This window comes from Coloeus monedula, assembly GCF_965178545.1.
Source record: "Coloeus monedula genome assembly, chromosome: 3".
NCBI classification, from domain to species: Eukaryota; Metazoa; Chordata; class Aves; order Passeriformes; family Corvidae; genus Coloeus; species Coloeus monedula.
The window spans coordinates 27,655,071-27,679,333 of NC_138783.1; the positions used below are offsets into that span (position 1 = coordinate 27,655,071).

Sequence of the window (24,263 nt, forward strand, 5' to 3'; positions counted from 1 at the left end):
GCTCCAGATGGGGGAGAGGAGGAAACTCTGGGACAAGTCACATCCATGTAAAATCTCAGAGGATCTGAGGTGCAATAGTTTATGCTGAGGTCAGCTCTTAAACAGCAGTGATTTACTCACCTGTCACCCAGTTCATGTGCTTGACAGCAAGGAGATGAAGAGTTGTGCACATGATATATCCTGGTTGTCTTACATTTGGAGGGAAGAATCACATGTGGCTTAAAGCCACCTCAGCAGTTTTTGCTCTATCTGCTGGCAACTCCAAGGACTTCATACCAGCATATTTGTCCTGGCCTTTGGGGGCTGTCCCAGCAGCCAGAAATTAAAATAGAGTGTGTTTGTACCTTGGCTTTGCACCTATTTTTGAGACCAGGGGTCAGCTTTTTACAGCAACTACTGGAGAAATGAGCACTATGAGGGTTGGAATATTTCTGATTTATTATCTTGAGATCATTTCACGTGGCCAAATGCAGAGCTCAAGCCCTTTTTTGTAATGAGTTATTAGGTTTTGAGATCAACCTGTGAACACAACTTCAGTTAAGGGCTGCCCTAGGCTTTATTGTCTGTGGTGCAGTGGTGGTGGTCTGCACAGGGCCTGCTGGTTACAGGGTACTGGCTTGCTTCCTGGTTTTTCAGCTGCCGAACTATATTATAACAAGCTAAAAATACATTAAATATTTTCCTTTCCTAGTATTACCTTACCACGTAAGCAGTAGTTGGAGTTGCCACTAGGATGTTATCTGATAACTGAGGGGAGGGAGGCGGGTGAGCCCGAATAGGGGTGAGATACTGGGGAGAGGCGGCTTCAGCGACTGTGACCAGGAGGAGAGGCTGTTATGTTTCTATTTAGATGGGTGATGAAAACATTTCTAAATGCCTGCTTTAACCCATCTCTGACCACATGCCCCACCACAAGTGCTCCTCGACACAAGCCCATGAGCTTCTGCAAAATCTCTCCTGCCCCATGCTGTGCTATTCAAGAAGAGTTGGGTGGTCATGTGAAGACCATGCATGGGGAGTCTAACAGATGGCTGGAGTGTGCTCTGTCCTACTCCTGTGCCATCAGAAAAATTATTTAGCAGGTGACCTGGGCCCTGGGGTGTTGCATGTGGAACTGGCATTGGGGAATGTCAGCAAGCAAGGAGAGATTCCTGTGCTGGACACCCTTCTGATTCTGCCTCAATGATGGGCACCCCCAACAGCCATGGCTGCTTCCCTGCATCTGGAGGAGAACACACCATCCCCAGGTGGATTAAAGATCTGGAGGGAAGTTTTGGGGATGATGTCAAGCTTGAATGTGAGAGGCTAGAGAATCTGCTACATAGGGCAGGCACTTGGTTTTGATTGTTTAACCTCACTGGTGTCACATTTGAACACCATTTTGAATTATTTCTTTTCTTGCATGTACGTTGGAATAAAAAAAGTATCAGGCTACTGCCTTGATATCTCTTTCTCAGTGATCACTGTGTTTTTAACCAGAAATAGCTGCACTAAATTGAATGGGGAAGACCTACCCCTGCAGAAAGCAAAATAGCAACATGGTCTGAAACTAGAGATGAAAGCCCTACTTAACAAATGAGATATGTAAAGGGTAGAAGCTATGAAAAGACGGAGCATGAACAAGTGGATAGCACTTGGCCAATCCAATAATTCCTCCCAGATTCTTACTGGCAGAAAGTGTCTTCGGCAAGGCAGCATGACCCCAAAGGGAGACACATTCTTGGTCTCCTAAAGCTTCCAGAGGACACCCGCCCTGTTCCCCATGTGTTTCCATACAAATGACAAATGTAAACTGTAGATAAAGAACAACATGTCTGATAGGGTTGAGCATTTCCTCAGTCTTTCTGTGCTCTCTTCACATTTAACTCAAGCTGTGTATTTGGCCTGGGTTGCCCAACACTACAATCCTTCCTGCTCCTCCTTCTAGCTCTTAGGACTCTAGCTGTAGGGAGACCAGGGAGCCCAAGTGGTTCCATTACCATCATAAGGCATGGCCTGTTCACCGTTTCCATCCCCCTCTCTGCTCTGTGACCTTCAGCCAAGAGCTCAACAATGTGTGTGACATCCCCATTCCAGCCACTGGACACACAGAAAAGTGCATTGCTGCTCTTATGCCCTCTTCTCCTTCTCTTCCTACAGCTCTTTGCAATCCCTTTGCTTGCTCACCTTGCTGCTTCTGCATGGTAGTGAAATCTTCAAAGGTGAGAGTGCGCACTGGGGGCCTCCAGAAGGCGTAGGTCTCCATGATGGCCTCCAGCCCCGTCCTGTGCAAAGGAAAGAAAACAAGGAGTGAATAATATCAATCAGCTGGGGATACAGGCACTGAGGAAAGAAGGCTCTGACCTTGCTTGGCAGGCTGCCAGTGGCCACCGGAAGGTCACCTTGGCATCTGTGAATTCCTCAAGTGAGCCTTCCTGTACAGGTGCTGACCACAAGAGTAAAATGAAATTTCCCCAGCCTGGGATTTCAAAAGCTCCTAGCAGTCTCTCAATGCCTTTTTCCCTTCTAGCAAGAATCTCAAGCCTTCTGCCTGCTTTGCAGGGGACACATGACTGTCAGCTCCTCAAGGCATCTCAATTTATCATTGAGTGGCCCTCCACACTTTTTGGATGTAAGCTGTCATGCAAACAAAGGATTTTGTCTGGGATTCAGACTATGGAATCAGAGAGATTTTGTGAATTACCTTTCCCTGCCACTTCACAGTTCTGGACACTGTTCCGAAGTGCTACAAGAAGCCATCAAAAAGGGAATCTTCTTGGTTTTGGACTTTGACTAGAAATGCATAAGATGCTCTTTCTAAAAGATCAGCGGTATATCTGCCTTGAGTCCCTAACTCACTACAAAGACTTATCAAAGAAAAAAAGCCAAAAATTGAGTGAGAATTTTTCTTCTTGACAGTCTGGGGTCTGCTGGAAGTCTCTTAGCGCCACGGGCTCAGTGAGGACGTAGGTGTATTATGGGAGTTTCTTCCCAGGAGAAGTTCTCATCAGTAGAAGCTGCACACTGCTCTCTTCCCCATTCCTTGCCTTCCCCTGCCTCTTTTCCCACAGTAGGTTATAGCCCTTGCACTGACTGAATACCAGTAGAGATTCTTCATCAAGTGTGAGAACATATCCCCTTTCAATGCAAAAGGCTCAACATCCCCAGAGCCTCTCATCAGATGCTGAGCTGACACCACAGCTGCCTTTTGCTTCTGAAAATGTCTTTCTGCACGTGCCTCCACTCACTCAGTTAACTTTCCAAAGTCTCCCCGGAAGCCTGGATGCTTTAAATACATTGGAGTTGGCAAACCAAACTCTGTATTTTAAGAGGAGGTTTAGAAGAGAGGTTGTTGCATGGTGTTTATTAGCTGTTAAGCTGTTAGAAGCAGAAACAGAAGACATCTCTGCATAGCAGTCTCACACTAGTGCTGAGCACATTACAACAAAACTATTTGGTTAATACAGTGGCCTCTGTCAGCTCATGGAGCTCAGAGGCAACAAGGCAGGGCAGAATTTGAACCCATCTGCTAAGCTGGGCTCTGTGTGCAAAAGCTGCCCTTCGACTACCGGTACCACCCCCAGGATTTCCTCTGCTCCCTGTGTGTGAAAGTCACACATGTTCAGACTCCATCTGCTTCTCGACACACAGAGCCAGGAAGAGAACAGTACCTTTTGCACAGCCTCATGAAATGATCCCCAGCGCAGGGAAGACTTTCTGGTACTGTATATCCAGGGGGCATAAAATGACCTGAGCAAGTTGCAATGCAACCAGACCTGCTGTTGAAAGGACCTGCCTTGATGATTAGAACCACGTAATATATCAGAAATGCAGACTGAAAGTTCCAGCTGTGCTAATCCAGCTGCTCTGTGTCTGCCACAGGATTGTGTGGGGAAGCAGGGAGGCCAGCTCACTGAAAGCAGCGGACCACAGTCTGGCTCAGTCCTTAGATCCCCAGGTACACAACCCAACTCTGCACCAGCATTGGGCTTCTAGCTCTGGTCTCAGAACGCCCTTCCAATAAAAACCAATCCCCAATGGGAGGTAGCTCATGGAGACACTAAAAGCAGATTAAAGCTATTCCCCCTGCCTCTCCCTGGAGCCTACATCATCAGCAGCTCAGCAATTGACTCACGATTCAAAGTTTCTTGTTTTCCATCTACCACTTTCCCCTGTATCAATACAGTACTCACAGGTACCATATAATTTCTACTTCCAAAAGAAAAGGAAAAAATAGAGTAGCCAGGATATAATAAAAAGAAGCAATAAAACAGTATATCAGGAATAATATACTGCTTTCAAGGGTTGGACTTGACTGTGAGCTGATAGAGGGTAAATGGCAGCACTGAGAGTGCCAGAGCAGCTCGTAAAGCTGCTCTATTCCTGCCCTGTGTGTTAGGGAAAGGAAAGAAGTCAACACCAACAGGGACCTACCTCCTCCTGCTCCAGGGGAGCAGTTCTACAACAGCCCCCTTGCTGTGAACACAGCTCCTGTCACCCTTCCCTTTCCACTCCGTGACTGCTGGCACCAACAGTGTGGCCTTGCCCTGCAATGCTGAGGGCAGTGTGGCATCACAGGAACCTGAAGAAAGGATGTCAAACTCCACAGCAGGCTCTTCCTGCCCCAAATGTGAGTCCTTTACTCCCCACAAGTATGCATATGTTGAACATGTGTATAAAACATCCTCTCTGAGCATGTGGGTGACAGAGCTCAAAGTTATGTCCACTTCTCCTATGCACAAATTTAAGCCTCTATATACTAGACCAACCTGTTTTCCCCATCAGTTTGTGGGTTTCTTTTTTTTTTTTTTAATCTTTGGTTTCTGGTTTTTGGAGCTCTTTTTCTCCATGCAGAAAAAATGCTGTGGGTGTTCTTGAAATAGCATCTAAGCAGAACACATCCTTACTGAATTTACACATCCTTCCAGGCATCAGACAAGATCCATGAGACAGCAGCTTCACATGCTAACCTGCTAGGCACCTACCACACCATGCATGGAGTCTTGCAGAAGAAAAACATACATTCACGCTAAAAACCAGCTCTTGGTGAAAAGGCACACAACCTTTGCGTACTGATTTTACAGCCCTATCCCCAGCCTTTCTTCTGTCTGCAATGTATTCCTACTTTTGAAATAAAATGTTGAGGTGATGGGGTGGGAATCGAGAGGTTTGATCCCTATCAACTCTAATAACCATCTCTCCCATAGCAGTTTATGACATTGGTGTGCTCTCTAGTCAGCAGAAATACTGGAGTGCTATTCTGTGTGTGTGTTCCAACCTCTAACAAGGAAAAGAATCCCCACCTGGCCAATGAAGAGGCATTTTGGGACAATAATAAATGCTGACAAAAAAATAATTGTTTTCAGTGTTTCTGAAAAGTCAGGAAATTTGGAGGGCCTTTGCTGAGGGTTGCTGATACCAAGTGTGCTGAACATTATCCATGTGGCATCTACTTTCTCTTCCAAAGAACTGCACTGAAAAATTAACTTCAAACTATCTATCAGGCCATAAACCCTTCCTTCTCACACCATCTTTATGAAGGAAGTAAAAAAAAAAAAGTATCAGAAGAGGTCTCACTGCCAGCATTTTTTTTATAAGGTCAGTCCTTTTAAAGGTATCCAAAATTTGCTCTCTCTTTTTCATTCATTCTTTTATTTTTAGTGCTATAAAGTTTTAATAATAGGCAATAAATGAAACAGTTCCATTGTCTGAAAAATGAAACGAGCTATCTGTGCACCTCCATAATCCATCCCATATGGCTGATCTTGCCATTCCCACTGCACATAGGATTCAGGATGTCATTTCATTGTTTGCTGGGGAAGCCAAACTATTGGCTCCAAGTGCCTAGACAAAAGCTCAAAGGGCATTTCTAACACAAACAATTATTATTCACCTCAGCTGCCCACATCTGAAAGGAAAGTGCTGTTTTTTCCTTCATCCTAGGGGTTTTTTCTTCCATCACCCCATTGAGTTTCCTGACTGTTGTCCCTTCTGGCTTCCTCGGAGCTCCTGCAAGCATCACACTGTCAGATGAACTTTACCCGGTCTCCAAAAATAGTCTCTGTGGCATTAAACCTGCACCCTCACTACCCAAACATTTGGCTAGCTGAGCTCCATATGTCAAAAACTGGTTTTTTGATCTCTTGAAGTTCAGGAAAGCAACCGAGTAATAACCTGCCTCATTCATACATTATGTGGGTATCCTTTCACCACCAGGAAACTTCTCTTTCAACATCGGGAACTTCTCTTGTTGCATTTCTACAGATACTTTATGTGCTTTTGCAAAAAGTGAAGAAGACCCAAAAATTGGGTAGAGGGAATCTCTAATAAATGGGAACAAAGACTTGGCCTTTGAACACAGGCTACCTCCCCAGTCCAACAAGGCTAATAGCTGGGTTGCTGGACACTGCTGCTTAACATGGTTTGAGTGCTCAAAGACTGCTAAACATCTGCGAGCTGCTGGGCTGTTTCCATGCTTCCCTCTGAACTACCTCACTGCTCCTTCTCCCAGCTCAAAGACTGGGGCAGTAAAGGCTGGAGAGAGACACTCATGAAAATAACTGAAAGAGATCCAAGAAAGGATCTGGGAAAAGATTTCTACCCCATAAGGATACAGGCAGTTACATCATGATGGCATGCCCCCAGAGCAGCAGGGTCTGAGCAGTCCCTTGCACTGATGAAGGCAGACCACAGTCATAAGGAAATAAAGGGGAAGGCTGCAAGATGATGGCAGTGAAAGATTTAAAATGGAAGCTAGTTTTAAAAACAAGTCACCTCCACAATTTCTGCAGCAGGAGACAACAGTGAAGCAATAACAATAAATAAGTGGAGGAAAAATATCCATCTCCATTTAATGGAAGAGCCTCAACATAAAGCAGAAAGGAAATGTCCTAGGAAAGAAGTGGCTTAACAGTTCCTCTTCTTCCACCATTCTCTGCTTTTTTCCCTGGGGGTTGTTTCCTCCATCCTTTGCTGGCAAACTCTAACCATGGCTCTGACTCAGCAACAAATGTCACTGGAATGGGATGTCCTGGAGCTGCTTCAGAATTCTGTGTCTCTTGCTGCTGCCACACCTTTATTTTTTCTTTTAAGACCTTATACATAAAACCTCTTGAAAATATACTACTCGCTTGCCTGATTCACAAATGGCCCTTCTCCAAATTACCCTATTTCTTTTGCAAAGGAGACCTACATTTTCAGTGGGACCTTCTCCACCCACAGTCTGATGCACTGCACTTGACTGAAGCTGTGGGAAGGACGTGGGAAGTTGCAGAGTACCACAATTGTTTTTTTGACCAATGATCCTAATGAGATGACAAATTCACAAGGGAAAGAAAAGGCATCCAGCGCAGTTAAGAAAAGTCCTGTTTGGAGAGTCCTTTCCACACACAGCTTGGACCTTAATGCTTTCCTCCCTCCTGTGTGAATATCTACGTATGTGTCCTCAGGGAAGGAGGCAGCTGAGCATGAGTGTCCTCCCCTAGCTGACAACAGCAGTGCAACTGCAGCCAGACCCCTGCTTGTGAGGCAGGCGCCTGACTGCTATATATGCTTGCAAATACCTTAGCCTGTTTTTTTCTTCCTAAAGCCTCAGGCTGCTCCCTTTGATGTGTAATACCTTAAAGATTTTAATTCCTCTTTACATCAGCAGAGAGCCTTACTGAGCCCTCCCCACAGCTGCAGCCGTGTAGCAATTTCCTGCCCTTTCTTAAATCAATGAGCTACAAAGATCAGTAATTCCCAACCTTTTCAGGAAACTGTCCAAATTCACTGAGCTAGGACCTTATTAATGCCTCCACATTAATATAGCCCACCATGTACCTGGAACTGCATCAATCCCTCTCCCAAACCCAGCCCTCAGTGCAGTTGTATCTGTGCACACGGGGAAGATCTCGTACCCAGGACACACACTGCTTTCACCACACAGGAGAGGAGAGCAGAATAAAAGTTTCATATGCCTCAAGGAGAACTGATGATCACAGTGGGGATTAAATGAGAGTGGCAACATCTTTATGCGCAACTTCAGTAAGATGAGAGCAGAGGAGCTGAGCTAGGGAAGTCTCTAGGTCAGTTAAATGTCTTCTTTGTGATCATGGAGAGGGTAGCATTAAAATGAGTGGTGGAAAACACAGGGCAGTTGCCTGTCTATGAACACTGACCTTGCCAAACCTCCTTATGAAGGAGACAGCAGTCCTGGTAAACACAAACAACAGGAGCACCCAAGTAAAAACTGAATTGCAGTGCCCGTGGGGACAGCAAATGAGGGCTATGCACATGACTTCTACTCTGGTCTGCACACTCAGAGCTTTGCTTTACAACCCTGGGCTTCTTGTAATGTAGTCATATACGTCTAATTGTGTAATTAGGGTTTAAAGCCCTTGTCATACTGATTTAAGGGATACCCCCATCATTTAGGTCTGAAATATTTAGATCTGCTGGACATTCTGCTGCAGGATTCATGAAAGGCAGAAAAAGTTGAAACTTTTTTTTGATTTTCTTACTCTTTTGATAACGCTGTAATGTCTTTTACTAATACAATGGGGGGGGGCGGTGATTAAAGCTCACATTAACTACTGTGCTGTTAAAGTAAAACTTCTTCCAAATAATATTTAAGGTGTTCTACTTAATTCTTCCATAAAAATCACGACACAAATCAAGCAACATGGTCAAAGTGAAACAATTGGACATTGCTGGAGAAAACCTGAAATTGTTTGAAACTAGAATGTTTTTGCACTTTCATGCTGCATGCCTGTGAGAAACTCATTTTTTCTTCTAACATAAAGCAAGCATTTGCACTCCAAGTTTTGGCATTTCCTGTGAAAATTAAAAATAAAAAATGCCCTTCAGCCAACCCTACATGTAATAAAGAATAATTATTTTGCACAGCGTTAGACTGTGACCTGTCTGGTTTACTCTCTGCAATCCCTCATTTTTCTATCTCTGTTCTTCATTTTAATTTTTTAAAAATTGCTTTTCTCAGCTTTAGACACATGCCCTGTGCATTCATCAGGGAAAGGAGGGAAGAGATCAGTAAGGAAGCACAAACAAGCTTCTATTACCTGTTTCTCCCAGAATCTCTGAAACCTTTAGCAAAGGGGTTTCTGTCAATTTTTAATCTGGTGATCTAAAAGGAAGGAAAAGAGAATTAGTTGATGTCTTCAATTTTTTTTTCTTTCAAAAATTTAAAATCATGGATGATTACCATTCTTGCCCAAGCCACCTGTACAGTGATCTTCCCTACTTATTTCCCCAGACCTCTGTTAAATTTGCCCTTCCATTATCCATGAACAGATGATCTGCTTATCAAAAAATGGCACCAGAGACAGAAAACATGGTAGTATTAGGAAACCTGGCACAGTGCTGGGACTGAGAAGTTGTTCCTGAGGTAGCAGCACACCAGGTGCAAAGCCCCAGGAGCTGTAATTTACCACTGGTTTTGTGGTTTGGGAAGCAGGCACACTGCTCAAGTTTGGCTGCTATCTGAGTTATCTCAGCCTCAACACTCCAGATATCCAGCGGCTGGATGGAACTCATGGACCTTCAAACAATGCTGAAGAGAAAAAGCAAAGCAAAGCAGAGGCTACAGCCTCAAAGATGTCAGATGGCCACCCAGTCACATGTACAAGCTGCTGTTGTTCTGGTCAGCATCTGGGTGGCCCTCAAGAGTTTTCTGGTCTGGAAATTTATTTTTTTAATTTTTTGGTTTTTTCCTCCTCTAAGTAAAGGAGGTAGCAGCCAGACTGAGTGCTTTGGGGCAATCTTCCTTCCTGTTTTATTTTTAAGCATGAATTCCATGTTGGTAAATATGGAATATAACACCAGGATTTTGACCTTGCAGCCTGTGGTATTATACTCCCTGTTGGCTATTGCACAGCCTGGTGTAGCACAAGAGCTTTCCTCTGCCAGCCTCACCTTGTTCTAGAGATTCTATCTTTGGAATGAAAGGAGAGTGAGATCTCCTGATCCTACCAAATTTGAGGTGGTTTTGCTGAAACTGCTCAAAAGGGACCAGTTTAATACAGTCTGATCTGAAGGGGATTTGCAGGTGTTTTGCTTCTGTCAGAACCAAGCCCTTCCTCTGGATATTAACCTCAGATCTGGAATGCAGCTCCTATTTTTGCAGAAGCTTAATTTGTGAACTTAATTTCCGCTAGCCTGACTTTGCAGCTGTCCTGGGACTTGTGTGTACAGAGACAGATATGTTCTGTGGAGGATGGAATTACAGCAGAGGGAATCCCTGTGGTGGATTTGCTAACATTTTACAATTGTTTCCAGAGACGCTTCCCCCAGTAAGGCAAAGCTTTACAGCCACTGGAGGGCATGCAGGCAGATTCAGGGGATTTAAATTTGGTTTTAATGTAAAGGTTTCTCCAGCCCTTCATAATCTCCTTACTGGTATTATAAAAATGTGACTGTGTCCCCCAGATTTTTTTGAAAGAAGTCCCCAAACGTTTGGAATCCAGAGAGACAGAAATTTCAGTGTTTCTTTACAGTGAGGCAGCTTATGGTTCCAGGCCCCAACAGGGATCCCTCCCTTAGCCTCTCCCTCCCTGTGTAATTATGTCTTATAAGTCTGGTCATTAAGGATGAATGAGAGGCTTATTTCCCATCATTTCTTCTCCTTTCCCTATCCTCTTTCCTTGCCTGATCTACAGTTAAGATTTGTGGAGTATCTGCATTTAGGCGAGGGGGGGCAGAAATTTCCCATACTGCAGTGATAACAAACCCACCACTGTGTTGCAATATTTTTGATCCATTTTCGATCCTGATTTAAGTCAGTTCAAGGGGACCAGACTGAGAAAAAAAGTCGGGAGTCATGGGAAGAAAAAGAAGCAGTCATAGGAGCACTGTCTGCATGCATGCTCTCTTATATGTTGCAAAATAAAAAACTTTATAACATTTCACTAAATTGTCAGAATTCACAGTTGTTAAAAATTGGTTAAACATTGCAATCTGCCTTCAGCTGATTTAATATGGGTCTGTCCTTCAGTCCAAAATTACTAAATGAAGTCTAGTTTAAGAAAAGTGTAGATCAGTAACAAAGTCGAGGTCCCTAGACAAAGAATCCTGCTGCAGCAACATCTTTTCCTTACAGTATCTAAAGTCAATACTAACTCCCATCACTGGGAGCTGTGCAAGTCCTGAATCAAACAGAAATTATCATAAAATCACATAATGGTTTGGGTTGGAAGGAACCATAAAGATCATCTCATTCCAACCCACCTGCCATGAGCAGGGACACCTTCCACTAGACCAGGTTGCTCAGAGCCCCGTCCAACCTGGCTTTGAACAGTTCCAGGGATGGGACACCCACAGCTTCTCTTGGCAACCTGTTCCAGTTGGAACCTGGACCAACGTAACCCCCCTCACAGTAGAGAATTCCTTCGTAATATCTAATCTAAACCTATTTTCTTCCAGTTTGAAGCCATTCTGCTTCCTCCTGTCTCTACATGCCCTTGTAAAAAGTCTCTCCATCTTTCTTAGAGGCTCCCTTCTGGTACTGGAAGGCTGCAATTAGGTGACCCCAAAGCCTTCTCTTCTGATCCTTACTTACAGTGGGAAGCATTTTGCCTACCCAGTCCCCATCCTGCTGTCCATCCACTCAAGAGGTATGAAAAGAAAAGACTCATTCATCTGAAGACTGAGGCAAAAAAGTTAAGTACCTCAGCCGTCTCATCAGTCGTTAGCAATTTTCCAGCACGGTTTATCAGGGGGAGATGCACTTTCTTTAACCTTCCTTTTCTGGTTAACTTACTTATAGAAGCCCTTCTTGTAATTCTTTGCATCCTTTACCAGGTCTAGTTCTAGCTTTGCCATGGCCTTCCTCACCCAATCCCTACATAGGTTAGCTGCCTTTGTTTCCACTGCCTGTGCATTTGTTTCTTTCCATTTGGTTTGCCCAGCAGGTCCCTTCTCTGCCATGTTGGTCTCTTGACTTCCTTGCCTGATATCTTGCTCCTGGGGGATGCTAGCTGTTGGCCTGTATGGAAGACTTCCTTAAAGTCAAAAAAAGGTTTTTTAACTTCCTTAAAAATCTGCCAGCCCTGTTCCATGCCTTGTTCCTGAGGGCAGACTCCAAGGAGATCCTATGGACCATCTCCTTGCAGAGCTGGAAGTTTGCTTTGCTAAATCTCAGTGGCATAACTTGACTCCTCACCTGACTCATATCCCTCAGGACATTCATGCATGATAATTTCAGTTCATATGCAATACATGCATTCAAAGGCTATTTCTGTCAACAAACTGATAACATTGGGCTTCTTTAAAACTTCTTCCTTCGCAGCTGTAAAAACCACAACTGTTTTGTCTCTAACTGACCTGGAGTAGCTGTACAGCCTTAAAATTAGAGTGAATCTAGTGTTGCACCATGAGGCAGCAAGGAAATCTGAACACAACACACCTCTTTACAGTTGATCTCATTTACTCATCTTACAGTAAAAGCTACAGCCCTCTTACCTTCAAGGTGGCTTCCTGGCTAGAGACTTCATGTCTACACACTACCCCAGAGCAAGCTTTTTCTTTTCTAGCCTGTAAAGTGTAACTTTTCTATGTTTCTCAGAGAAGTTAATGTTTCTGTCACAAAGAGCACACGCATATTTTTATGAACACAAAACGTAAAAGGAGCATGAAGGATTTACCTGTTGGTTTTGGTAGGCTGTCACTGTGGTGAAAACAGTCTCAGGGAAGTTGAAGGTTTTCACCCCATCTCCTGAAGGAACTGGCTTTGTAGGAGAAAGATCACTGCTGAAATCCTTGCGGATGACGTGAACACGAGGCTGGTACTTATGCATTGAATGTAAGATTATCTGAAGAGAAAACAAAAGGAAAAGGACTTCTTTTTTTCTCCCCAAATATTTTACACAGCATCCATATGTACAAAAAAGCAGGGATGGAGTAAGAGCTAATAAGAAGAAAATTATCCTTTACTTACAAGCATGTACGAGACAAAGTTTGTGCTATGAGCAGAGAGAAAGCTGCTTTATAGGGTCAGGCAACAGTCTGAGGAAAAGCACTGAAATAGGGAAAAAAGCTCCATAACTCTGGAGAGCAGACACAGACACGTGCCCAATGGGACACAGGGGCATCAAAGCAGAAGCAGCACCTTTTCAAGTCTGAGAGGAGCAAGGCTGGGACAGCAGGCACCAGGATTAGCTTCTAACTTACATGGCCTTGATCATCAAGCTCGTTGTTGGTCAGCTTGAGCTTGTCAAAACTGACCACCTGCCTCATCCAGGTGTCTCCAGAAGCCAGGGAGTCAGGGTGGATGTAAACCCTTGGGGGCACTGGGGAGTCAGCATTGCCAGCCACCATCCACTTGGAGCTGTGATACACATACCTGAAAGAGGAAGGGTAGGTGGCTAAGGGAGGTTGTTGCTCATGCACTGTAGGAACATGTCCAGGGTTCCCCCTCCCCTGCCACCCTCATGCACCCCAAGCTCTCATTTGCAGTCAGGGGAGAATGTGCTTTATTGCAACCTCCTACCTTCTAAATGAAAGCCAGATTACCCCTGAACCACTTGTTCAGACTTGACTCCTTATTAAAACCACCTTGCAGTTATTTTCCCTGTAAAACTCTGCCACATGTGCCTTCTCAATCCTTAACCCTCTCTGAGCCAGAGTAAGAGGCTGGAAAATATGGGTAAACAAAGTCTTCTCTGAAAATATTAATAAATGCCCTGCAATTTCTGGAAATCTGCATTGTATCTCATACCAGACTTTGGAAAACACATGTGGCTTCACCCAGAAAGGGCAATATCCAGTGGATACCAGTAAAAAAAATTGATAAAACAGAATTTCTGGTTTGGAGTGTTGCAAAACAGGAAATTCCATACAGTATTACATACATTGGGATTAGAGAAAAAAATTATTTTTTTGTTCCTGGCCTTTTGTGATCTTTTGTGTTCCTGATCTAGCCATCCTATATATGCCATAAATTTCTCTACCACAGCTTTGCCTAGACACTTTTTTTTTCTCCCCTGCAGCTCCTTCCCTCTAAGGCATTTCACAAACAGCTCTGCTGACACCTCTGAGTTCTGCCCTGTGCTGCCCCTCATTGGGTCCCTACTCAGCTCTGCTAAGATGTTTCAGTCTTTACCTACAAACAATTACTCATTTCCTGTATTTTCACAAGAAGTGGGGGAAAAAAAAGAGAAAAAGATGAGTCTTTTCCTTTCGTGCTAGTTTGCTCTATGTGGCTGCACAAGCTGACAAGGACAGAAACAAAGGGTAAGAAAATAAATGTATTTTCAATGTCAATGTTGTTGGAACCACCCTCTTAGAAAGAGAAAAAACATTCAGCTGAGTATCAGAAACTGTCTTGCTGCTTCCCAGGAAAAGCATTTTCCTGAGAAAAACTCTGTACATTTGGGAGCAAAAATGCAGGATTTAGCATTTGAAGCAGAGGTTCAATTCTGAATCCTTGACATGTGGTTCAGTCAAGACAATTTGGAGAAAAGATTTGCTCTCAGGGGTCTTTTAATAAGAAAACATAAATCACCTCAGTCTGGGGAGTTTTCTGGGGTGCAGAAGATCATGAGTTTTCCAGAGTATTTTTTAAGATCAGAAGCCCAGTAATATCAAAGAAATCTCTTCTTCCTGTCTTTAGCTCAACAGTGGAAGGTTTCTCAGTGACTCCATACTGGAGGTCAGGGAGCAATATTCACTGAGGCTGCTGTGCTGGACAGTGAATGCTTTTGAAACAGAAACCACCCAATCCAGCTCAGGCCAGACCTGAGGTGCCTGGCTTGGTTCAGCTGCTCCTTGCCCATTTCTTTCTTGCAGGAATACTTTTAGGGGCTGCAGAGTCCCCATTGATAAGTCCAGTTATCAATTCCCTCAGACAGTCATTGCTAATCGTGTCAGTCACAAAATGTGTGACAGGGATCTCCTCAATTAAAAACTGCTATTTGAAAAGAGAAAGGTTTCATGCCGAAAGTGCAAGAGACTGTATTAAAACTCTGGGTTTGTGTCTAATGATTCTGGTCAAATCAACTGTGTTGGTGTAAATCAACAGGGTCTCCTCCAGCACACATTTGCAATGGTGTTTAATGGCAGGTCTTTCCTAGGCTGTCACTGACAGTAAGTTGTTACCAGATTCCTACCTCTGCCCCTGAAAAGCTTACCTGTATCTCTTGTTATCCACAGGGACAATGTCCATGGCAATATAATACTGCTGGTGGGGATCCAAGCCTGTAATTTTCACCCTCATGGCTGGAAACATTCTCCTAGGAAAATAAAAGTGAAAATAAGGAAGAAAATGGTGAATAAGGAAGCTGAAGAGGCTCCTTACACCTCTCTCTGGCACCAGAAGCATGCTACTTTACACAGCCCAGTCCTTGGCGTGACTCCTCTGGGCTTGGTGTGGGTAGAAAAGATGGTGCTGGCACTGGTTTGAATCTTCAATTTTTTTCCCACTTAGAAAAAGGGGTAACAGGATAACAACCTGTAATTAATGATAAAATACTTACAGTCAAGCACTCTGTTCCCAGTTCCTAGCAGACAGTTCTGCTGTGCTTCACACAAATTGTCCTCTCTAAGGCATTTCTAGGATGGGCAGTGTACCTTTTACCTCCTGTTTTTCCCATTGTCTATCCACCTGTAATTCTTCTCTCATATTCTATTAAACACAGGATCACTTTAGTTCTCTTTTTTAGGAGAATGTCACGTTTCAATATAGAGTTTGACAGTACTGAGGTAACATTTAAAGCAAATACATCATCCTGACAGATCCTCTCATGCTCATGTTTATAGTTATTTAAGAAAAAACATCCCTCAAATTAATCTGCTTATTAGGAATGTATTTCACATTCAACAGAAACACTGGCATTATTGTCATGGTTTCCTTGAAGTCCTGGTAGTGTTTTGTGCAATCTTTTTAATAGGTGTTGTCTTTTCTATGCCATATTATCCAGATCTATCTTAAGCATTATCTCCTGATAGACAAGTTATGGAACTCTACACCAACAAGAAACAATTCCCAGCTTTTTCTTCTTGTCTGATCACAAGTTCAGCTCTGCTAAACACAGTCACTGTTCTGGAAGTGTTTGTACCTAGGCAATTATTTCAGAAGAGAGCAGATCAGAACAATTTTAACCTTGAAGTGTGTTAGTGTGGTTATGGCATAATTTTTCCTTCCTAAAATTTTTATGGTGGCCAGAAGACCAATTTCTGTCCTACACCTCCCTCAAAGAGCATGCTGAGGAAATTGCTTATGCCATATTATATTTGCAACTAATGTGGTATTTTTACACCTTCATAAAATCTGAGGAGCAGAACTGAATGAGGTGCAGAAGGAATAGAGCAGCACTGAAATCAGAGCAGAGCACTGGAAGAAATCCTCCATTGTTTCACTGACAGTTAACTCAGACCTGAGGTCTGCTCAAGTGGCTTCTCAGCCTTTATCTGAGAAAAACTTAAGGTGAGGTCTTATAGGATGGTGTTACTCAACTGAATGACTTCTGCCTAGAAAATACAGAGCTTTGGTAGGGCAAACCCCAAAAGTACTGGATGCTCATACACAAGCACATTCTGCTTCTGTGATAAGTAGACATATCCTTACAGGATGGAAGTATGTGGGTGGAAGGAGGATATTAAAGGGCAATTTAAAATCACAATGCCAAAACAGTAGGAAAGTATACAAGAAATGTTGTCCACTGTTTCAAGGAGCCATCCCTAGAAACCATCATGACACTTTCCCTTCTATTTAGTGAGGAGCAGTGAAATGTCAGAGAAGACTTAGTTCTCCTTCCAACATTTCTGTTTCTCAAAGTACTGCTAGTGAACACAGCCTGGAGGAGAAAGAAAATAGGAAAGCTTGTGTCAGCACCTCCAAACATGTCTCTCAAACTTTGCATGGCAGGGATATGACCATGAGAATCTATTTCATTCTTTTCCAGCCAAGCCACATACAGCCACTTGCAGAAGAGGGTGGGAAGGAGGAAGAGGTTGATGCTCAGCCTTTGCCCTACCCACAGCTCTTTCTTTTCAGGCCACACTGAGAAGACAAGATCTGACCTATTAGTAACTGCATCTGCTTTGGAAAAGGGCATTTATCGTGGGGGGTGGGGAGAGCACCACCCCACAGCTGCCACAGCACAGCTAACCGGAGTTATGAGAGACATAAAACTGTCAGAAAAGTCATCTGCAGAAACCCTTCAAGGAGAGAGCAATTTGTGCAGCTGATGGTGTGAGTTTGCTAGTAGAATGACTTGCAGGAGGGAAAAAGGGAATAATGGATTAGTCTTCAGTGGCTTGAGGGCATTACCTTGTTTCTGCCACAATGGCTCATTAAATCTGCCAAGCCAAATGGGTACAGGATGTGGCATTTTATAGTCCAGCTCTCTTTAATTAGAGAGAGGTGGCTTGGGAGCAGCTAAAGAGGTAGGTCATGTTTCAGAGGGTTGATGAGAAACCCATGATTAAAGCAGAGTCTCTTTGGGTCTAAGTCTGCACACTGTGTTGGGAAAATTGAATGCGCTGTGTGTCCCAAGTAGCTCTCTCCAAATCTGCAGCCCTGTGTAAAGTTGCAGTATAGCCTGTGGGGTTGTTTGCTTCTGAAATACCTTGTAAAAGATTACCACAGACCATTCAGCAGGCTTAGAGGCTAATCTCTAAAATGATCGGAGAGAGCTCAGCTGATCCCACTGCTTTCTCTAAGGTTTAAGTGCACTTTTAAAGTTTTGTAAATTATTACTGTTTCTCTTTTTCTGTGGGTGTAAAAGTAACTTAGGTTTCCTTGCCATAAAGATGTGGCCTGGAATTGTCACAGCAGGTCTCTGGCACCGTTGCTGTGTGGAAAGGGGGAAATAGAAAAGGCAGAGGCTAACAGTGGAGATTTAGGGATGTACTTGTGTGCAAGCCTGGTTAAGTCCCTGTCCTCTGCATTTCCTCTTGGCTGGCTCTTGGTTGCCCAGAGGCACCAGCCTTATAGAAAACAAGAGGCTCAAAGGTTTGGAAGGAATTCAGGCCATTTGGATATGGCTGTAATAATAAACAGTCAAGAATTTTTCATCTAGAAAGGTATCAGCTTCATAGTCAACAGCTACAGACACGAAGGCTGTCTGTTTTCGTAGGGAACATGTGATGACATCTGATATATTTTAGGAGGAGGTTTTATATCAGCAGCAGTTCGAGATGATCAAGTTATTTATATTTTAGCTTTACCACTCAGCAGGAAAACAGGCTTCCTAAACTTAGACTGTGAACTTACACACAGTACCCTTTTAGGGGAAATACGATGTGATATGATGTAAGTTATTACAACAGCTTTAGGACCACTTAGAAGTGTTTTAAAAATCCTTTTAGTAACAACCACGTGCCTCAGTCTACTCAATTTCTGTTTCCCTCCATAATGAGAGTGATGTTTATGAACATCAAATGCAAAGAAAACTAATGATAGATAAAGTTGATTAAAATAGTATTTGCCAGTGCTGTAGGGTACTGTTATTAAGAACCATGTTTGGGAACTTTCAGCAAAAGAAAGAAGTAGTTGGATGGTGGAAGCTAGCAGTATTTTTTGGTGTTGGTGGTGAACATTTTCTTTTAAAATGTAGTTCAATTTTCCTTTGTGGAAACTGGTCAAAGAAGGAGGATCACAGGTATACCCCCAAATGGGATATTTTTCCTAATAGAATAAAGCTTCACTCTCTTACCCTTAAGTTAGGAACTTAGATAAGGTTAGACTTGTATAAGGGTGACATCTATTAAATGCAAACCCTGAAATGAAGGGATGTGCTCTTCAATTGTAGCAAAGAATATGTGTCTATTTCAGTAATAGAGCAGTCATTTCCCAGTCATAAAAAAAATCCAGTTGAGAAACTCTGCAAAAGCATCTGATTTAGGTCTGCAGATTAAGTGTGCACAATGTTTACAATGTGTGTGAGTTTACAGGGCAGCCTGAAGTTACCCTTGTTATTTTATATCTATATTTCCTTGCATTTAAGACTGATGCCAAATGTGTATTTCTTTAAAGAAACAAATATGTAAGGAGTGAAGGAAAGGAAGGCAAGGCAAGGCAAGGAAAGGCGCAGGAGGAATGCCCTTCTGTTTCCCACTGCAGCATGGGATCATGTAGAGATGTGTTCTGAGAGGAAAAGCTGAGGACAGGTCTTGGTAGCAAATGGATTTATTGTTTATGAGGGAGAGGGAGACCAGCGGATCTTCTCAGTTGCTCCTAAAAGGGACATTCTTCTGGAAGCTGGAGAAAGCTTATCTGGCCCACTGGGCCAGGACCTCTAAAAAGCAGTTTGGTAGCTGTGACCTCCCAGCCCTTGCTCTCAGAAGTCCTCTCCATGGGCCCCTTCAGCATCAGCAAAGCTTCATCACAAAATCCCTGCTGCTGTCTCCAACTGAGGAGCGCTTTGGGACCTGCCCTTCTTTCCACTGGAAAGAAAAAATAACACCTGGTAATGTAAACAGTCAAGTACATGCTACAAACAACTCAGACTCATGATTTCAGGGAGGCACAGAGACTGCAGGCAAAGTGCCACTTAACCTATCAGGAGGCACAGAGAAGTCAGGAGAGGACAAGATCACCTGTTTCACTCACTGTTGGCTTTTTCCAGTCTTACTACCGATCCTGGCCGTCAGCATTTCAGTTTGAGCCATCCTGCAGCACAGGATGATAACTGTGATATGACAGATGAGATCCTTTCCCCCATTGCTGAGATGAGATCCTGGCTCTGTGACAGGTAGAACCTGTGTTCCCAGAACAGTACCTCTTGGATGTGCTGGTATGCATGGTAGCACTCATAAAACCACCTCTGTAAACAGTAGGCAGCCATTCCCTTCCAGAGGAGGACTCCAAGCACTCCTCCCTACAGTGTACTCCCCCAGGAAGAAATGCACCTCATTTCCCACTTTGGGGAGCACTTCTATGCATCAGTTAACTGACAGTTACCCCTGCAGCTCAGGTGACCATGGACATTAGATAGGGATTGTAGGGATGTGGAGAAGGTTTCAAATTCCCCCACTGATGCTGCCAGTATGATCACTGTTAGTATAGGGGAGCAGAGAAAAAGAGTTAAAAAATATTTTAGGACTAGTTGTTCAAATCAGTATGACCTGGGGCTTAAGATGAATTTATTTTGTTTTGTACAGAGTCTAAGTTTGCCTTTCAAACAAGAAGGAGATAAAGGTAATCACAGATTTGAATGATTGCAACTGACAGCCATTTGCATCTTTTACACAAGGAACAAAGGAGTCTTGTTATAAGCATCTGATTAAAATCTAAGTAACAATGTTTTGATGGAAAGGAAAAAGGAAGAGTTATAAGAGAACTGGAGTAAGTTTATGGAAACAGACAAAAAAAGAGACATCTATAAATACAGCATCAGGAAAAGAAAAAAAAAACAGAGCAGAATTAGAAGTGAATGAGAGTGGGAGTCTGAAAGTCAAAAAGTGCAGTGTGCCTGACATAGGCAAGATATAGCTCCAGTTTGAAATAAGAGCGTAGGTTAGAAATTAGCATTACACAGCAAGAGCAGAGAGACATTGTGGGGACAGGCAGGAGCCAGGCAGTGCTTTACAAGTCATCGAAAATTAAGGAGCAGCTGTAGTTGTAGGCAATAGAGTCTGTAATTAGAATGACTTCCAAAACAAGGTGGCCTTATGGGACTCAGAGTTTCCAAAGAGAAAGCAACAAGAGCAAAATCTTCTGTGGGGAAGGAAGCAGATGCAAATTACACTGTGTGTCTCTAACAATTTGAATAAGTAGTGGGAAATCTTCAGGAAATAACACCAGTTCTGCTATTTATGCCAGAAATAATAAAATCTAATCTCTGGGATGCATTGTATATCATGCATCCCATGTGGAGAAACAGGACTACTAGACTCAGCTCTCACCCATCACAGACACGTCTTCTCAGAGAGAAAACTGCTTAACCTGTTAAACTGTTTAACCATCTAATTTGCAAATTCTATCACATCTGTACAGACCATCCACTATAAACAGGTGTATTACCTAGAGAAACTGCCCAGCTCTTCATTAGGCTTTGCAATGATTAACCTACAAATGTAGTCAACCGGAAAAAAAACCAAAAAAAGCAGCCCTCCAATATCGTTAACATCACTTCTGGAGAAAAACATCATCAAGCAGAAAAAAACACATCTATTTAGTAGTTACATCGATTTTCTGTGGTCAGTGATGTGAGAGTTGGCCACCAGGATTCATGTAATTACAAGCATCTCCTTTCAAGGATAAAGAATATTATTCAGGATTATAACGAATGTATGATTTGCACAGGAAGTTATGACTCTGTTGTGATACATGGTCTTCTGTAAGTGAAAATATTATCCATACTGGAGCTTGCAAGATGTCAAAAAGTCATCTACTTGATTCAGAAATGAGTGAGCTGCCAAGATCCTCTTCATACCACTAAGTTCTGGCTGTTTTAGTTTGAATTGGTGGGCATAGAGATATTTATATTGCTTTTAGGTCTATCTACTCCATGTATCATCAGAGAATTAATTATAGTAAATCTAACAGGTAATAATGTATTATTTTAAATTTCTGAAACAGCATGGGCCAGGGACCAGGACAATAAAGCCAGAAAGAAGGAAGTTGGTTCTTTCAGTGCCATATTTAGTGATGTTGAACAGATAACTTAAACTGTTTAAGTCTCAGTTTCACCACCTATGAAAAGAGGATAACAATGATTTTCTCTGTGTCTGCTTTAACATCTGCAGAGAAGAGGCGTTGCACAATAGCAAGTGGTATCATTCCCGCTACTTTGCCTCTTCCATTGGAGGCAGAAGGTCAAAACGAGCAGCCTACTCTTTACTGATGCAAAATGCTTCCTGTACCACTGAGATCTAAAACTGGGAGCTGATCTGTCTCTGATAACATTTTTCAGGGATCACGTGGGTTATTTGTCCTGTGTAACTCCCCTTAAATTACCTGCGCTTTCTGGGGCTAGGGAGCAAATAGCGCTCACTTCACAAGAATATAAAGCAACAAGTCGAGCTGTTCTGGCAAATTTTGAGAGCACAGACATGAAACAACGCTGTAAACAATAGAGGACCGTGGGTTTTCCCCAAAACTTGGGTAAAATTTCCCTGCTGCATCCCTGCGGCAGAGTCGGGACAGCTCCCGGGGCGCACCCGGTGTTTGCTCGCCTAGGCGGGCTCTGTCCGTGGTGCTGACGCCCGCCTTCCCCGAGTCAATCGGAATTAAAGCCTCATTAGGTGGAGGTAAGAAACAGTCTGTTAATGCAAACGTGCCTAAAAATCCTAGTTTAGGGGCATCTAGAAGTGTAAAGCTACCTCTAGGTTGTGTTTCGGCAAACAGACTCCTAGCCATTTTTGAACAGTAGTCAGCAGTGAAGATTTTCCCCTTGGCTAACCTGTCATGGTGAAGTCTTCCTTTTTAAAAATTCTGGCTAATTAGTGGCTCTTCCTAACCTCAGCTGTCATGGTATCACTGCAATAGCAAAGGAAAACATTAGTCTTGCACATTTTTATACAGGAAGTCATTAACACTGCATCTATTTAGAACTGCAGGAAGACATTCATTTGGTGCAAAGGTGAATTTGAATTTCACTGTATTTGAGATTAAATCAATAAGCTCATAAGTGCTATGGAAACTTGAAAGGAAACTCAAATGGCTCACCCCCAAATTCATAACTCATCTTAAATTCAATATAGCCAACAGTACAATGATTGTTTCCTGATTTATTTGTTCAAAGCAGCAACTATCCGCAATGGTTTCCTGCAGCTGCCAGTTCTCCTTTGGAACCACTTATTCAAGCACTCATATGAAACAACTTTACCTGTCTTAAGAAAGCTAATACCAGATACAGCTGAGAAAATGGCCCATTTAATTTTTCCTGTATGTTTATCCTTTTGGATTACCAAGAAGGGGAAAAAAAAGTTTATTTCTCAAAAACACAATGAAAAAAAATTTGGTTTGTTTGGTTATGATTTCTTTTTTAACTAGACAGAAAGCCTGAGATGTCTTACCTGCCTGCTTTCGTGATGATCATCTCTGTCCCAATGTCATGAAATCTTTTCCAGAGGTCTGCACACTGCAGCTCTACCTGGATCTCTTCCATGGATGAAGGTGGAGGAGGCTGAGGGCCTGAGCCACCAGATGTAAGGTCAGAATGGGAGCCAAATGAGCAGGATGTCCTTTCTGCCAGCACCTCTGTGTCTGACCCAGTGCTCTGTTCCGAGTCTGCAAAGTAAAGAAGCCAGGTAAGACACTTCAGTCCTACCTACTGTGTGAGGGGTAAGAGGAGGAAAGAGTAAAGTCAACACAGGAAGTGCTAAAGAATAGTACAGTGGCCTTTTATATGGGATATATCTATCTATATACATACATACATAAGGGTTTTTGTGATTTATAGCCTGATTTGGGGCTTTGAGTTTCCAACATGGTATCTGGCTTTTTTTTGTAAAGTTTTAGAAACAGCTGAAAAAAAGACCCTCAACATAAAATATAAATACTAGCAAGCTGTGGTGGGAGTACAAAATGTAGATGAAAAACAGAAATGAAAAAAAAATTAATTCAATCTGTCGTTTTAAGCTGGGATTAGATGGGCTCCCTGGAAAACTCCATTCCATTTAATTGAATATTCTCCGGCAGCACTATTAAAGACTTAGTTATTTTTAAACAACACAGGGGTTTTTTTCTCTTTAATATCTTCGTCATCAAAAACAATGAACATTTTTTTATTTTGCTATTTGGCAGCACCATTCTGGAAAGGTGTTTTATTTGCTCCAATAAAACTTTTTTTGAACAATGATATTTCCTGGAAAGATAACCATGAAGCTTTTGGTGAGGAAAATGCTCTAGGCTAATAAAGGACAAAAAAAGGTGATAGTAAACATATGGAATATGCTGCCAAGGAAACAGTTGAAGCAAACTGCAGAAAAGATCATATGACACAACCTCCTGTATGGGGGAGAAGAAGGAGCTTTGCTCAAAAAATAAACAACCAAACAAAAAAGTGACATTCAACTAGTTTAAAAGTCCAGGCTAGCATGTTGAGTCAGGTAACCATTTCTTCACAAAAATGCTTCATGTATTTATTATGTATATATATGTTGTATGTATTCAGTCCTCCTTTTCATGCAGAGGGCTAAGGTGAAATTTTGCAAATAGCAGTGTTAGTTTGCAACAGCTTGCACACCTACACAGCATCAAAATTACTCACAATACATTCTGCAAAGCAATGTGCTGATGTTTTGAACCTTATTTTTAATAAATTTGCACTAGTATTATGTAGATGATAAGAAAAGGGTAAAATTACATGAAGCGCTCCATCAAATGGCTCAGGAAGAGCTCT

General features: G+C 42.7%; 1 protein-coding gene across 1 annotated transcript in view; it reads right to left on the bottom strand.

The window, feature by feature from the left end:
• The window catches only part of TBX15 (T-box transcription factor 15), a 90,197-nt gene that overhangs the window by 13,411 nt on the left and 52,523 nt on the right, over window positions 1–24,263 (bottom strand). The window contains exons 2-7 of the mRNA XM_082278724.1: window positions 22,936–23,149; window positions 15,102–15,203; window positions 13,144–13,315; window positions 12,618–12,785; window positions 9,039–9,103; window positions 2,167–2,264 (exon numbers count right to left, since the gene is read on the bottom strand). Coding sequence (XP_082134850.1) covers window positions 2,167–2,264; window positions 9,039–9,103; window positions 12,618–12,785; window positions 13,144–13,315; window positions 15,102–15,203; window positions 22,936–23,149 — 819 coding nt within the window. The remainder of the gene's footprint in view (window positions 1–2,166; window positions 2,265–9,038; window positions 9,104–12,617; window positions 12,786–13,143; window positions 13,316–15,101; window positions 15,204–22,935; window positions 23,150–24,263) is intronic.